The sequence below is a fragment of the Boleophthalmus pectinirostris genome, unplaced genomic scaffold, assembly GCF_026225935.1.
Source record: "Boleophthalmus pectinirostris isolate CB_2022bp ecotype Guang Dong unplaced genomic scaffold, ASM2622593v1 HiC_scaffold_13, whole genome shotgun sequence".
In the NCBI taxonomy this organism is placed as follows: domain Eukaryota; kingdom Metazoa; phylum Chordata; class Actinopteri; order Gobiiformes; family Gobiidae; genus Boleophthalmus; species Boleophthalmus pectinirostris.
Genome location: NW_026571036.1, coordinates 11153004 through 11167445, shown reverse-complemented (window position 1 = coordinate 11167445; position 14442 = coordinate 11153004). Strand labels below are relative to the sequence as shown.

Genomic DNA, 14442 nt, shown 5'->3' with positions numbered 1-14442 from the left:
GTGGCCCTGAGAGGAAATTACTTTTATTATAACTATATTAGTTGTGATAAAGAGAGATAGAAAGCAGCTTCATAAAGGACAACACAATTAAAGGGAACGTATTAACATTTAAAGGTCCAATATTACGAAAAATGGATTCTGGTGAGCTTCAAGCCTTTATATAATGTTGTTACCTCATCAAAAACATACATTGTGTTTTGTTTCAGTCACATGCGTTTGGGTAATTCTACATTATTAGTCTGTCTGCATCTCAAATACTCAAAATGCTCTGTTCCACCAGCAACAGTTTTCAATTTAACAGCTCCGTTTGACCTTTTGTTCAGTAGAGATTGGCATTTAATCCGTGTATCATTCGGTCATCTGTTTTTCAAAATAAAACCAAAAATAAGAAAACGAAAAAAACTATTTTCTTCATTATTTGTCTCCAAAACCAAAATGAAAAAACAGATTACAGCCATTTCCGTGACTTTTGCGCCGCATACGGACTGAACCAGAACTGAACCAGGACTAAACCAGGTGTAGTTAACTCACCGGTCCTTTTCTCCTGCGGTCAGCACCTCCAGACCTGTGCCAACACTTCTGTTAAACCAGGACTCCAGTCCTGGTTTAACAGTTTAGTTCTGGTTTAGTCCTGGTTTAGTCCTGGTGTAGTCCTGGTGTAGTCCTGGTGTAGTCCTGGGTGTAATCCTGGGATAGTCCTGGTTTAGTCTTGGTTCAGTCCTGGTTTAGTCACAGTGTAGTCCTGGTTTTGTCCTAGTGTAGTCCTGGTTTAATCCTAGTGTAGTCCTGGTTTAGTCCTGGTTTAGTCCTGGTTTAGTCCTGGGGTAGTGTTGGTGTAGTCCTGGTGTAGTCCTGGGATAATCCTGGGATAGTCCTGGTTTAGTCCTAGTGTAGTCCTGGTTTTGTCCTGGTTTGTCCTGGTTTTGGTCCTGGTTTAGTCCTATGGTTAGTCCTGGGTAGTCCTAGTTTTGTCCTGGTTTAGTCCTAGTGTAGTCCTGGTTTAGTCCTGGTTTTTGTCCTGTTTAGTCCTAGTAGTCCTGGTTTTAGTCCTGGGGTAGTGTTTTAGTCCTGGTTAGTCCTGGGTAGTCCTGGGTAGTCCTGGTTTAGTCCTTGTAGTCCTGGTTTAGTCCTAGTGTAGTCCTGGTTTTGTCCTGGTTTAGTCCTGGTTTAGTCCTAGTGTAGTCCTGGTTTTGTCCTGGTTTAGTCCTGGGTTAGTCCTGGGGTAGTCCTGTTTAGTCCTGGTTTAGTCCTGGTTTAGTCCTGGTTTTGTCCTGGTTTAGTCCTAGTGTAGTCCTGGTTTTAGTCCTGGTTTAGTCCTGGTTTAGTCCTAGTTGTAGTCCTGGTTTTGTCCTGGTTTAGTCCTGTAGTCCTGTTAGTCCTGGTTTTGTCCAATGGTTTAGTCCTGGGGCAGTCCTGGTTTAGTCCTGGTTAGTCCTGGTTTAGTCCTAGTGTAGTCCTGTTTAGTCCTGGGCTAGTCCTGGTTTTGTCCTGGTTTTGTAATGGTTTAGTCCTTAGTCCTGTCCTGGTTTTAGTCCTGGTTTAGTCCTAGTGTAGTCCTGGTTTTGTCCTGGTTTTGTAAATGGTTTAGTCCTAGTTTAGTCCTGGGGCAGTCCTGGGGTAGTCCTAGTGTAGTCCTGGTTTTGTCCTGGTTCAGTCCGTATGCGGAGCAAAAGTTCGGCATCACAGTTTAAGTCAGGGAAACGGCTGTTATCTGTTTTTTTCCATTATTCATTTAAACAAAAAAAACAAAAATCATTATCCGTTTTTTTCATTTTGGTTTTGGAGACAAATAATGAAGAATATAGTTTTCATTTTCTTATTTTTGGTTTTATTTTGAAAAACGAATGAACGAATGATACACAGATTCATTGCATCCCTAAGCTTTACTATAGTGTAAATATGTATGTAAAAAATCTGTGACATGACATAAATAAATCCCTTATTATTAATCGACAACATGGTTTAAAATTCAGATATGAGTTAAAATACTAAAATTAGAGCGTATGTTAAGGTTAGGATCAGACTCCAGAAAATGAGTCAATGTAATATCTCCAGGGAGCATGGAAACCTAAAATGAATGTGTGTGTGTTTGTGTGTGTGTGTATCACCTCATCCACGTCACTGGCCCACTTCATGATGTGCTGGAACGATCTCTCACTGGTGATGTCATACACCAAGAAGATCCCCTGAGTCAAAACAAACAGAGCTGCTGAGAAATACAGACACAGACGCAGCCCGCAGGGAGCTCACAGTGTAAAAGGGACGATATGACGCCGTTTTCTGATCTACGATGTAATGTTTCCTCATCACAAACAGACCTGGAGCTGTGGTTTGCGTCATTCACACATGTTTAACACACAAATTCTGCATATTTAGGCATATATTTAAAGGTTGTATGGAGGATTTTTTTTTTATTTCAAATTGTCAATGAAAGTTTAAAATACCAGTACAGAGACGCAGCAGCCTCGTAATTATGATGACCAAAAAAAAAAGAATGAAAATCTATCAACTGTGGACGTAGTGAGGCCAGATAAACATCAGCCAATAGAAAACAAGGCTGCCTCATTTCCTATTGGCTGTTAGGTTGTCAATCAAACTCCCTACGTTTCTACTGTAACTGACTCGTCGGTGCGCGGGGATTATGTAGTTTATGCAGCAGTTTTTAGAGAATTTTTCAAACTGTAGCTTCCTCGTAATTTGCACAAAGTTTGTTGCGATGGCGGACGAGAATCAACGACCGGTTCGCCGTAAAAGAAAGTCAATTTTTGAGGTCGCTGAAAGAAGAAGAGAAGGGGAAAAGGAGCCAAGACAAACTGATGTGATTCTTGGAGATTTCTTCCAGCGATTGGACGAATGAAGCAGATGAACGGTCTAAAAACTGATGCGCTGGTCGATAAATTATTTCTAAACAGGTCACTTCAACAGTAATTCTGAACACGCACTGGATGTAAACAAGCGTGATTTCTAGAGTAAAGAGGCGGGAGGAGATGTTTCTACTGAAGGAGCGGTGGAGGAGGAAGGTGGTGTCACTCATGTACAACATTTGAAAAAGGACCGTCACTGTATGTCACTTCCCTTAAAAAAATCCTCTATACAACCTTTAAAGTTTTTCTCTCAAACAGAAAACACTCGGTTCCATCTTGTGATAATTTCAGATCAGGGATTGTCAATCTCTACTAAACAAAAGATAAAAGTTAGGTGTTAACTTGAAAACTACCGCGTCAGGATATCACAAGGTGTTGTAGTCAAGACTGCACTCATTGAGACCGAGATTACAGGGTCCCAAAACCAGGACAAGACCAAGACCTCTGAGAGTCGAGACCGAGATCACTGCCCATCGAGACCAAATCGGGGCCACCTTTGTAATTTTCAACATTTATTTGTATTTTACAGTTATTTTGGCACATTTATTTCAATGTTTTTATAAATCTATCTCCATTTTATCACTCGTCAAATGTCAAAACTCGAGAGAGTCCAACCTCCTCCAAGACCGAGTCCAAGCGCCTTCAGGACCAAGACAAGACCGAATCCAAGCTCCTTCAAGACCGAGACAAAACCGAGTCCAAGCTCCTTCAAGACCGAGACAAAACCGAGTCCAAACTCCTTCAAGACCGAGACAAGACCGAGTCCAAGCTCCTTCAAGACCGAGACAAGACCGAGTCCAAGCTCCTTCAAGACCGAGACAAAACCGAGTCCAAGCGCCTTCAAAACCGAGACAAAATCGAGTTCAATCTCCTTCAAGAATGAGACAAAACCGAGCCCAAGCACCTTCAAGACCGAGACAAGACCGAGTCCAAGCTCCTTCAAGATTGAGACAAGATCGAGTCCAAGCTCCTTCAAGATTGAGACAAGATCGAGTCCAAGCTCCTTCAAGACCGAGACAAGACCGAGTCCAAGCTCCTTCAAGACTGAGACAAAACCGAGTCCAAGCTCCTTCAAGATTGAGACAAAACCGAGTCCAAGCTCCTTCAAGATTGAGACAAGACCGAGTCCAAGCTCCTTCAAGACCGAGACAAGACCGAGTCCAAGCTCCTTCAAGATTGAGACAAAACCGAGTCCAAGCTCCTTCAAGAACAAGACAAAACCGCGTCCAAGCTCCTTCAAGACCGAGACAAAACCGAGTCCAAGCTCCTTCAAGAATGAGACAAAACTGAGTCCAAGCTCCTTCAAGAATGAGACAAAACCGAGTCCAAGCTCCTTCAAGAACAAGACAAAACCGAGTCCAAGCTCTTCAAGAAAGACAAAACCGAGTCCAAGCTCCTTCAAGAACAAGACAAAACCGAGTCCAAGCTCCTTCAAGAACAAGACAAAAACAAGTCCAAGCTCCTTCAAGACTGAGACAAAACCGAGTTCAAGCTCCTTCAAGAACAAGACAAAACCGAGTCCAAGCTCCTTCAAGAACAAGACAAAACCAAGTCCAAGCTCCTTCAAGAACAAGACAAAACCGAGTCCAAGCTCCTTCAAGACTGAGACAAAACCGAGTTCAAACTCCTTCAAGATTGAGACAAAACCGAGTCCAAGCTCCTTCAAGAACAAGACAAAACCGAGTCCAAGCTCCTTCAAGAACAAGACAAAACCGAGTCCAAGCTCCTTCAAGAACAAGACAAAACCAAGTCCAAGCTCCTTCAAGAAAGACAAAACCAAGTCCAAGCTCCTTCAAGACTGAGACAAAAACCGAGTCCAAGCTCCTTCAAGAACAAGACAAAACCGAGTCCAAGCTCCTTCAAGAACAAGACAAAACCGAGTCCAAGCTCCTTCAAGAACAAGACAAAACCGAGTCCAAGCTCCTTCAAGACGAGACAAACCGAGTCAAACTCCTTCAAGAAAGACAAAACCGAGTCAAGCTCCTTCAAGAACAAGACAAAACCGAGTCCAAGCTCCTTCAAGAACAAGACAAAACCGAGTCCAAGCTCCTTCAAGAACAAGACAAAACCAAGTCCAAGCTCCTTCAAGAACAAGACAAACCGAGTCCAAGCTCCTTCAAGACTGAGACAAAACCGAGTCAAACTCCTTCAAGAATTGAGACAAAACCGAGTCCAAGCTCCTTCAAGAACAAGACAAAACCGAGTCCAAGCTCCTTCAAGAACAAGACAAAACCGAGTCCAAGCTCCTTCAAGAACAAGACAAAACCAAGTCCAAGCTCCTTCAAGAACAAGACAAAACCAAGTCCAAGCTCCTTCAAGACTGAGACAAAACCGAGTCCAAGCTCCTTCAAGAACAAGACAAAACCGAGTCCAAGCTCCTTCAAGAACAAGACAAAACCAAGTCCAAGCTCCTTCAAGAACAAGACAAAACCGAGTCCAAGCTCCTTCAAGACTGAGACAAAACCGAGTTCAAACTCCTTCAAGATTGAGACAAAACCGAGTCCAAGCTCCTTCAAGAACAAGACAAAACCGAGTCCAAGCTCCTTCAAGAACAAGACAAAACCGAGTCCAAGCTCCTTCAAGAACAAGACAAAACCAAGTCCAAGCTCCTTCAAGAACAAGACAAAACCAAGTCCAAGCTCCTTCAAGACTGAGACAAAACCGAGTTCAAACTCCTTCAAGATTGAGACAAAACCGAGTCCAAGCTCCTTCAAGAACAAGACAAAACCAAGTCCAAGCTCCTTCAAGAACAAGACAAAACCGAGTCCAAGCTCCTTCAAGAACAAGACAAAACCAAGTCCAAGCTCCTCCAAGACTGAGACAAAACTGAGTCCAAGCTCCTTCAAGAACAAGACAAAACCGAGTCCAAGCTCCTTCAAGAACAAGACAAAACCGAGTCCAAACTCCTCCAAGAATGAGACAAAACTGAGTCCAAGCTCCTTCAAGAACGAGACAAAACCGAGTCCAAGCTCCTCCAAGAATGAGACAAAACTGAGTCCAAGCTCCATCAAGAATGAGACAAAACTGAGTCCAAGCTCCTTCAAGACTGAGACAAAACCGAGTCCAAGCTCCTTCAAGACTGAGACAAAACCGAGTCCAAGCTCCTTCAAGACCGAGACAAGACCAAGTCTAAATGTGGTCAAGTCCGAGACGAGACCAAGACCTTAAAAAAAAGGTCTCAAGGCCGGTCTCGAGTACTATTACACTACTAAAGGCGAACGCACATCAAAACGCATCAAACCCACGCGTCGACACACACTGAACGCCACGTGTCACGGCTTTTAAAAAGGCTTTGACAAAACTCTTGCTGTGTTATAAATTAGCGTTTGAACAGCAGATTCTAAAAGGAGAGACATGTGAGAGCAAAGGAAAGGCACTGGTTTGAAAAGGTTATAGTGAATTTAGCGAGAGGCGAGAGAGTTTCCCCACGCAGAGACAAACAGGAGAAGAGCCGGTGTTTTGCAGAGTTGAACACCGGGGCTTTCCTCGTCGCTCCTGCAGCTCTCGTGAATCTCCTCAAAGTTTACAGCTCCTTTTGTCGATCACAGAGCGGATACGTGTTGGCTCACAGAAAATAATGGAGGCGACGATTTTTCTGCACACGTGAATGAAACAAAACACAACTCCGGGTGTGTCCTTGATGAGGAAACAACATTATAACACAAATCAGAAAATAGCATAATATGGGCCCTTTAAACCCAATGATATAATTTACAGTGTATTTTGCATTTTCAGTTAGTTATTTGAAGGTCTTCCAAGTCACGAAAGAGTATTTCAGCTGCTAGACTAACTATGTCTCATTTTTATGCAGCTAAAACCAGGAAAAGATGTGAGACAGGCTTTTATTTTGACTCTGTTTAAATCCAGGCTCAAAACTGTGAGAGGTTTTCACTCCTCACTCTTATATCTCATTCTCTCTCATTTAATGTCTCTATTTATACATTTTACGATGATTATTTATATTTTGATTTGTTTGTATTGTGGTTGTAATGTGTTTATTATTCTGTAAAGCACTTTGAATTACTTCGCGTACGAACTGTGCTCTACAAATAAACTCGCCTCTCTTTGCTTTATATTTCATCTGTATATTTCCGTGGTCTATTTCTGTGGTAAATTCAAATACATTCAGAACAGACTCCTCCATCACAGAGCACCAAATGATGTATTACAGATTCAGTGGGTTCATTTCACTTTCAATCTCACATTATAAAGATACAATTTCACTGTGTCCGGCCAAAGAACAGAACCGGCTGTATCCAAATTGGCATAACCTGTGTTCCTAATTCAGTACGCCTCAATGCAGTTCAGTGTGTATTCATGTTGGAACACAGAGTACGAGGGATGTAACAGTAACATTGTGATATCGTATCGTCAAAAGTCTCACAAGAATATCGTGGGTCATTACAATATATATCGAATAACAAGTCGCTTTGCTTAAATTCATAGTTGTGGTGATTTTAATGTGTGTCTTTGTGATTGTAATGTGTTTCTTCTTCTGTAAAGCACTTTGAATGAATTGTGCTGTACAAATAAACTTGCCATGGTGCAGCAACAGCTAAAAAACAGAAGGAACTACATTGACCATGATCCTTTGGTGCTGTGAATGCAGACTAGAGTCCTGCACGGGTCCATTTTTGGAGACCCACCCGCACCTGCGCAGTACAGCACCGTACCCGCCCGTTAATCTGTGATTTTATCCAAGTTAAACCAGGACCCGCCCGGACCCGTTAACATTCCACCCGTTAGCCGCCCGTGCCTCTGATAAGTCACAGACAAAGCGAAATATCCATCAGAATATGAACTGAAAAGTTATGACTTCAAGAATTACAATCACAAAATTAAATGAAACGGTTACGCGTTCTTCAGTACGAATACCAATTCACAGACAAGATTCGACTGTCATCACTTCACAGGCATTAGAAGAAGAAACACTGATCGAGATGCTGGATTTTTGTGCCGCACACGCCACGGACTGAACCAAGACTAAACCAGGACTAACCCAGGGCTGATCCAGGGCTGATTCCAGGACAGAACCAGGAGGACTAAACCAGGACTGAACTAGGACTAAAACAAGGAGTAAACCAGGACTAAGCCAGAACTGAACCAGGACTCACTGTCGGGACTGACTCGAAGGTGCGCCCGCGACCACAGGCAAAACGGAGCAGATCTCCACGGGCACGGAGGTAAGTGCTGCCTTCGTCCGATTGGACTTTTTCTCTCTCTCTCTTAAGTCCAAGATTAGTCCTGGTTTAGTCCTGATTTAGTCCCGACCCGCCTGTGTGTAATCTCTACCTGCCCGTAAAATTCCAAAACGTTAAAACCCGCCCATTTCAGCAACTTTGTGTATGAACTGTGCTACAAATAAACTGGCCTTGGTGCAACACGGAGGCAACTACATTGACCATGATCCTTTGGTGCTGTTAATGCAGACTACATGAAGACATAACTGTTATTAAACACTTTTAAATCTTAATTCTTCATATTATAACAGTAACAAATGCTTCTCAAGGCTTTTCCCAAGGCTTTTAAAAGGAAAAAGTAGCATATTCACAATTTTATAAACCTCCACAAAACATCGCAACAAATATCGAACCATGAGATGCATATTGTTATGTTTACTATACATGACTGTCTTATGATTTTTGCTTACTAAATTACACCATCTAGTGGCCACTTTAATTTATTCTTTTAGTAATAATAGTAAAAGAACAACGTTAGACAGGATGTTGTTGTTCGGGCCTCACTTTGACAAAATGGCCGCTCTTCTGTTCTGGTGTTTTCTTTTGGTGTTTGTTTAAGTATTACATGGTAAAACATAATTATACACCTGTAATATTTGTTTTTGTGTTTGAAATGTTCTAGTTAGCACGTTTTTGATGCGTCATTGTTATGTAAATTAGCCCGATGTTGATATGCTAATTTTCGCGATGCTAATTGTTATGCTAACTACTTGAATTCACTGACTGTTACTTTTAATTGTTTGTGATATTTATAATCAGTAAAAATGATCTGGCACTGATATTAATAGTCATTTCTGTAAGTGTTTATTAATGTGGTTTCACAAAAAGTTGGAACCAGTAAATTTCATGTTTGGATAAGTAGTGCAGCATCTACTGAGAAAATGTCGTATCGAGGGGTTTTGATATCGTTAAATCCCTACAGAATACCCAGAATACTTTGCTGTATATCTGTTATGATGAAAACCAGCAAGAAGTATGTCTTCTTTCACCACATCCAAAGAGGAGAAGACCAAAGGGTAGATATAAAGATGTAGTGAAACAGGACATAAAAGATCGCTGCTGTGAGAGGAGACGCGGGTCGCCATGGCAACCGCTGAAACTGTAAAAATATACACTAAGTATGCATGTTAAAGCCAGTTATGATGAGCTCAACATCACAAGCTGCATATTTGATTTCATGTAACTTATTATTATTACTTTTTTTTTTTCTTTTTATAGACATTTTTCACAACGGTGTAGGGTAAACGTAACTCCCAGTTAATGCTTTTCTACAGCAAAATATCTGTCTTGCGTATTTTCCACCAGCTTCATAAATCTGCCCCATCACAAACCGAATCTTCATCCAACAAGGTCGACAAAAGACATATTCTGTCCTTGAAGAATTTATCCACAACTATCAAAGTAAGAAAGATGAAAACTTTAAAGTGAAGAAGGACTAGTATTGGTGAGCAAAACTAACTTTATGGTCATGAATAAAACCCAAGTCACGTGTTAACTCAGACTGATTCTATAATTAAAATTAAAAACTGATTTCATGATGTAGATCAGGTGTGTCAAACTCCAATTCACAGAGGGCCAAAATAAAAAATTGGGACTAAGTCGTGGGCCACACTTAATATTTTTATTTTAATTTCAACAACATCTGCATGCTTTCTCTTCTTTCGAGATATGTAATGTTGAACCTTTTCTTATTAAAATAAATGTTTAATAGTTTTGCTTAAACATTGAATCCAGAACAAGCATAATATAAAATAATAATAAGATGTTAAATAAATAATGTCTCTATAATCTATCTGTAGCCAGTGGACCAGCTCTAATACATATTTGATATGATGTTGCGGGCCAAATATAATTATATCGTAGGCCAAATTTGGCCCCTGGGCCTGAGTTTGACATGTCTGATGTAGATATTAACACAGACAGAGAGATTTGTGCAGTTTGAATGCTACAAATATTCACAGATTACATGTCTATCATTTAAGATGCACAAGTCTATCTGTGCTAATATCTACATCAATCGATTTTTCATTTTCATTGCAGTATTAATCTGAGTTAATAAGTTAATTATTAATGAATCACTTATTACTTATGTTTTATTCGTGATCATAAAGTTAGTTTTGCTCAGTAGTAGTTCACTAATGCAAGTCGTTCACCTTCAAGTTTTCATCTTTCTTACCTTGATAGTTGTGGAATATCTTATTTATTTATTTATTTATTTAATAGGCACTGTTTCAAGTGTGATTTGAAAGTGGCCAGTGTTAGAGTCTCTTATTGATAATGGGAGACTGTTCCAGAACCTAGTGCCTTTGTGGATAAATTCTTCAAGGAGAGAACATGTCCACTGTCGACCTTGTTGAATGAAGATTTGGTGAAGGGGCAGATTCATGAAGCTGGTGGAAAATACGCTAGACATTTTCACAGATATTTTGCAGTAGAAACGCATTAACCGGGAATTACATTTACCCTACCAAATTATCTGTTGCTAAGAATGATATCCGTACTTACCTGGGCGCGTCTGTAGTACTGTTTTGTAATGGTCTGGTATCTCTCCTGTCCTGCTGTGTCCCTATAATCAAAATAAACAACTGTATTTTTAATAATTTACAGATAAATTAAAGGTGCACTGTGAAACTTTTCTTGTAAAGGTTGTCTCCATGGAGATGTTATTGCTTTTCCAAACAATATTCCACAGTGTTGTGTAAAAGCTCCCATGAATTTGAGCATTAGAAGTATTAGAAAGCGCTCCGTTTTCCAATAATCAGGAAGTGCGCATTAGCATGAGTTAGCGTTACTGTCATGGCAAAACTCCAGTCTGATCTTGAAAAGTGAAATGTTTTTTTATCCCTTCCCCCCATTAATTAGTGACTTCTCACCAAAAAATAATAATAAAAACATAAAAATGAATAACGAATGAATAAACACAAACATAAACATTCTCACACAAACACACACAATTAAATATTTTTAAGATGGTAAAACTCAGCCCACAATGATTTTAAACGTTCCTCTACTTCTATAAAGGTCAAGCTACAGCCTAGGTAAGATCTGTGGAGAAGCGAGCCCAGTCATATTGATAATACATGGGTTTTTACTTCTTTTAGCAGTCATAATGTAATACGTGAAGCCTGGATAAGTTTAATGCCATACTGTGGAACTTTCCAGGCAATCTTCATGGAGACAAGCAAAGGACGGACCGGAAAAGTTACATACTGCACCTTTAAATAAAATGGATAAAGGTACAGCAAACTTACCAAATCTGTATCCGTACTTTGATGCCGTCTATGACCAGGGTCTTCATCTTAAAGTCGACTCCTGAAACACAAGAAAATAAATAAAATAAATAAATTATGAGTCATACCTCACAATCTAAAATCCCTAACAATGACAAATTATGACATGTTTCCCTTTGTTGATCCCTTGGGGTTGATTACATTTTGGCTCCATCTTGAAATTGAAGAAAGAACTCCCAGATACATACTTATACTGTACATTTCCACCTTAGTCCATACGAAATTACAAAACAGTACGATAGCCAGAAACCAATTCATGTCCAAATAAAATGTATACAGTTTAAATCATGGCTGCAATGTTATCTTGCATTATGTACACTTGACAATCCCTGTAACAAAGCATTCTGAGTTTTGGAGACTGAAGTATTTTGGGCTTTGCGTTGCTCAAAAATGTGTGAATAAAACAAAACACCTCCAGGTATGTTTTTAATGATGTATCAACGTGTATAACCCGATTTAAAGCTCACAATGATCGATTTTGTGTAAAGTAGGCAGTGTTGGGAAGGTTACTTTTAAAATGTATTCCCCTACAGATTACAGATTACATACCCCAAAATGTAGTTTGTAACGTAATCCATTAAATTACTCAAAGTGAGTAACGTAATCTGAATACTTTGGATTACTTGATTTGCTGTAGAGAAGCAAAGACCAGGATATTTTAACTGTATTAAAAATATTATTGATAGAAGAGGAGGAGACACGTCCACGCAGCATGGTTTAGTCCTGTTAAATCCTGTTTTAGTCCTGGTTTAGATCTAGTTTAGACCTGGTTTTAGTCCTGGTTTAGTCCTGGTTAAGACCTGGTTTTAGTCCTGGTTTAGATCTAGTTTAGATCTGGTTTTAGTCCTGGTTTAGATCTAGTTTAGACCTGGTTTTAGTCCTGGTTTAGTCCTGGTTTAGACCTGGTTTTAGTCCTGGTTTAGATCTAGTTTAGATCTGGTTTAATCCTGGTTTAGATCTAGATTAGACCTGGTTTAGTCCTGGTTTTAGTCCTGGTTTAGACCTGGTTTTAGTCCTAGTTTAGATCTAGTTTATATCTGGTTTAATCCTGGTTTAGATCTAGATTAGACCTGGTTTAGACCTGGTTTTAGTCCTGGTTTAGATCTAGTTTAGATCTGGTTTAATCCTGGTTTAGATCTAGATAGACCTGGTTTAGACCTGGTTTTAGTCCTGGTTTAGACCTGGTTTAGACCTGGTTTTAGTCCTGGTTTAGACCTGATTTTAGACCTGGTTTAGACCTGGTTTTAATCCTGGTTTAGACCTGGTTTTAGACCTGGTTTAGTTTCCAGCAATGAGTGGAATTACCGAAAAATAAATAAGTAAAAATAAAAATAAACATAATGTGAAAACAGGAAAATACTGCCCTGTAATCCATTTATTTCAACAAAGTAACTGTAATCCGATTACCGCTCACTGTACAGTAACTGTAACTGAATACAGTTACTCATAATTTGTACTCTGATTACGTAACTCATGTAATCTGTTACTCCCCAACACTGAAAGTAGGACATATAAATACTAAAAAAGAAAAAAAATATTTACTTTAGTTTATTTATTTAATGAGACAGGGACAGTGAACAATATATATTAACCTTAACATTTATGTTTATGTGTGAATGGCGGCGCACAAAGATGCAGCGACTTCAGCTCTCTGTATCTATGCTCCTTTTTTTGTGTTTTTTGTGTGTGTTTTTGCGTCTTGAACGTACATTTTCTGAATTTCATTATACTGTATAATGACAATAAAGGCTTCTATTCTATTCTAATATTTTAACAGTGTACCAGGTTGTAGTGTCAGTGCTCATTTCCACCTGTCGTCCCTGGGCAGGTTGATGTTATAATTCATAAAATCAAACATACAAAGAGAATGTCTTTATAATGTCTGAAGAAGCATAACATTTCTGTATCATCATTCACACATCAGCATTTTGAAATATATGTCACATGTTTTGGGCAAATCTATGATCAATAAGAATGTAACAATAACCGAAATATCGTGATATAATTTTGTCAAAAGTCTCACAATAACATCGTGGACCATCACAATATATCGAATTAAAAGTCTCTTTGCTTAAATTAAGAGTTAAGGTGCAACAATAGCTAAAAAAAGACAGAGGGAACTACATAGACCATGATCCTTTGCTCCATTTCGGTGTAGACTACATTAAGAAATAACAGTTCTAAGCACTTTTAAGTCTTAATTCTTTGGATTAAGTCTTTTCGAGGCATTTTACGAGGAAAAATACGCAACAGTTTGTTATCATCCACAAAATATCGCAATAAATATCATACAGTGAGATTTATATCGTGAAAATATCGTACAGAGAGATTTGGATATTGTTACATCCCTAATCGTGAGCCTCCCCACCATATCGTGAGTTTTCCCACGATATCGCAATAAATATCGTACCGTGATGCTATCCTATCATGAGACTTAAATCTAATAATTTTGATTTCCTGTCCAGACCTCTTTAAAAGCTGATTTTTATTCAACTAATTTCCAATCAAGAATACAATATGAAGCTTAGCAGAAGATATGGTAGTTTATAGTTTATATATGACCGTTAAGTGACCTAAAAGGCTGTTTGAACAGAATGTGTCTATAATGTGTCTATAATGATTCAGTAAGCTGAGTGCTGGGGGTTAAGTTGCCTCGATCGATGCATCAGTCGGTGTGAGGGAAGTGAGAAGAAAAAGTCAATATGAGGAGTCCACAGATAGAAGAAAACTCTTATCAGGTCATACAAATATGGCAGACACAGTACGTTATATAAAACAAGTTATGTCAATATTCACATGGAATTTTATTATTTTGGCAACAATTAATAAATTATAGAATTATGGTGGAATTATAATCCGTGTATCATTCGTTCATTCATTTTTCAAAATAAAACCAAAAATAAGAAAATTAAAAAACAACTATTTTCCAAAACCAAAATAAAAAAACATAACGATTCATTTTTTCAGTTTTTGGATAATGGCCATTTCACATTTTCATGACTTAAAGTGTGATGCCGGATTGAACAAGGACTGAACCAGGACTAAACC

General features: G+C 39.1%; 1 protein-coding gene across 1 annotated transcript in view; it reads right to left on the bottom strand.

The window, feature by feature from the left end:
- The window catches only part of rab15 (RAB15, member RAS oncogene family), a 71043-nt gene that overhangs the window by 4288 nt on the left and 52313 nt on the right, over nucleotides 1-14442 (bottom strand). Inside the window, exons 2-4 of the mRNA XM_055149440.1 lie at nucleotides 11356-11416; nucleotides 10610-10670; nucleotides 2109-2186 (exon numbers count right to left, since the gene is read on the bottom strand). Of these exons, the coding sequence (XP_055005415.1) occupies nucleotides 2109-2186; nucleotides 10610-10670; nucleotides 11356-11416 (200 nt within the window). The remainder of the gene's footprint in view (nucleotides 1-2108; nucleotides 2187-10609; nucleotides 10671-11355; nucleotides 11417-14442) is intronic.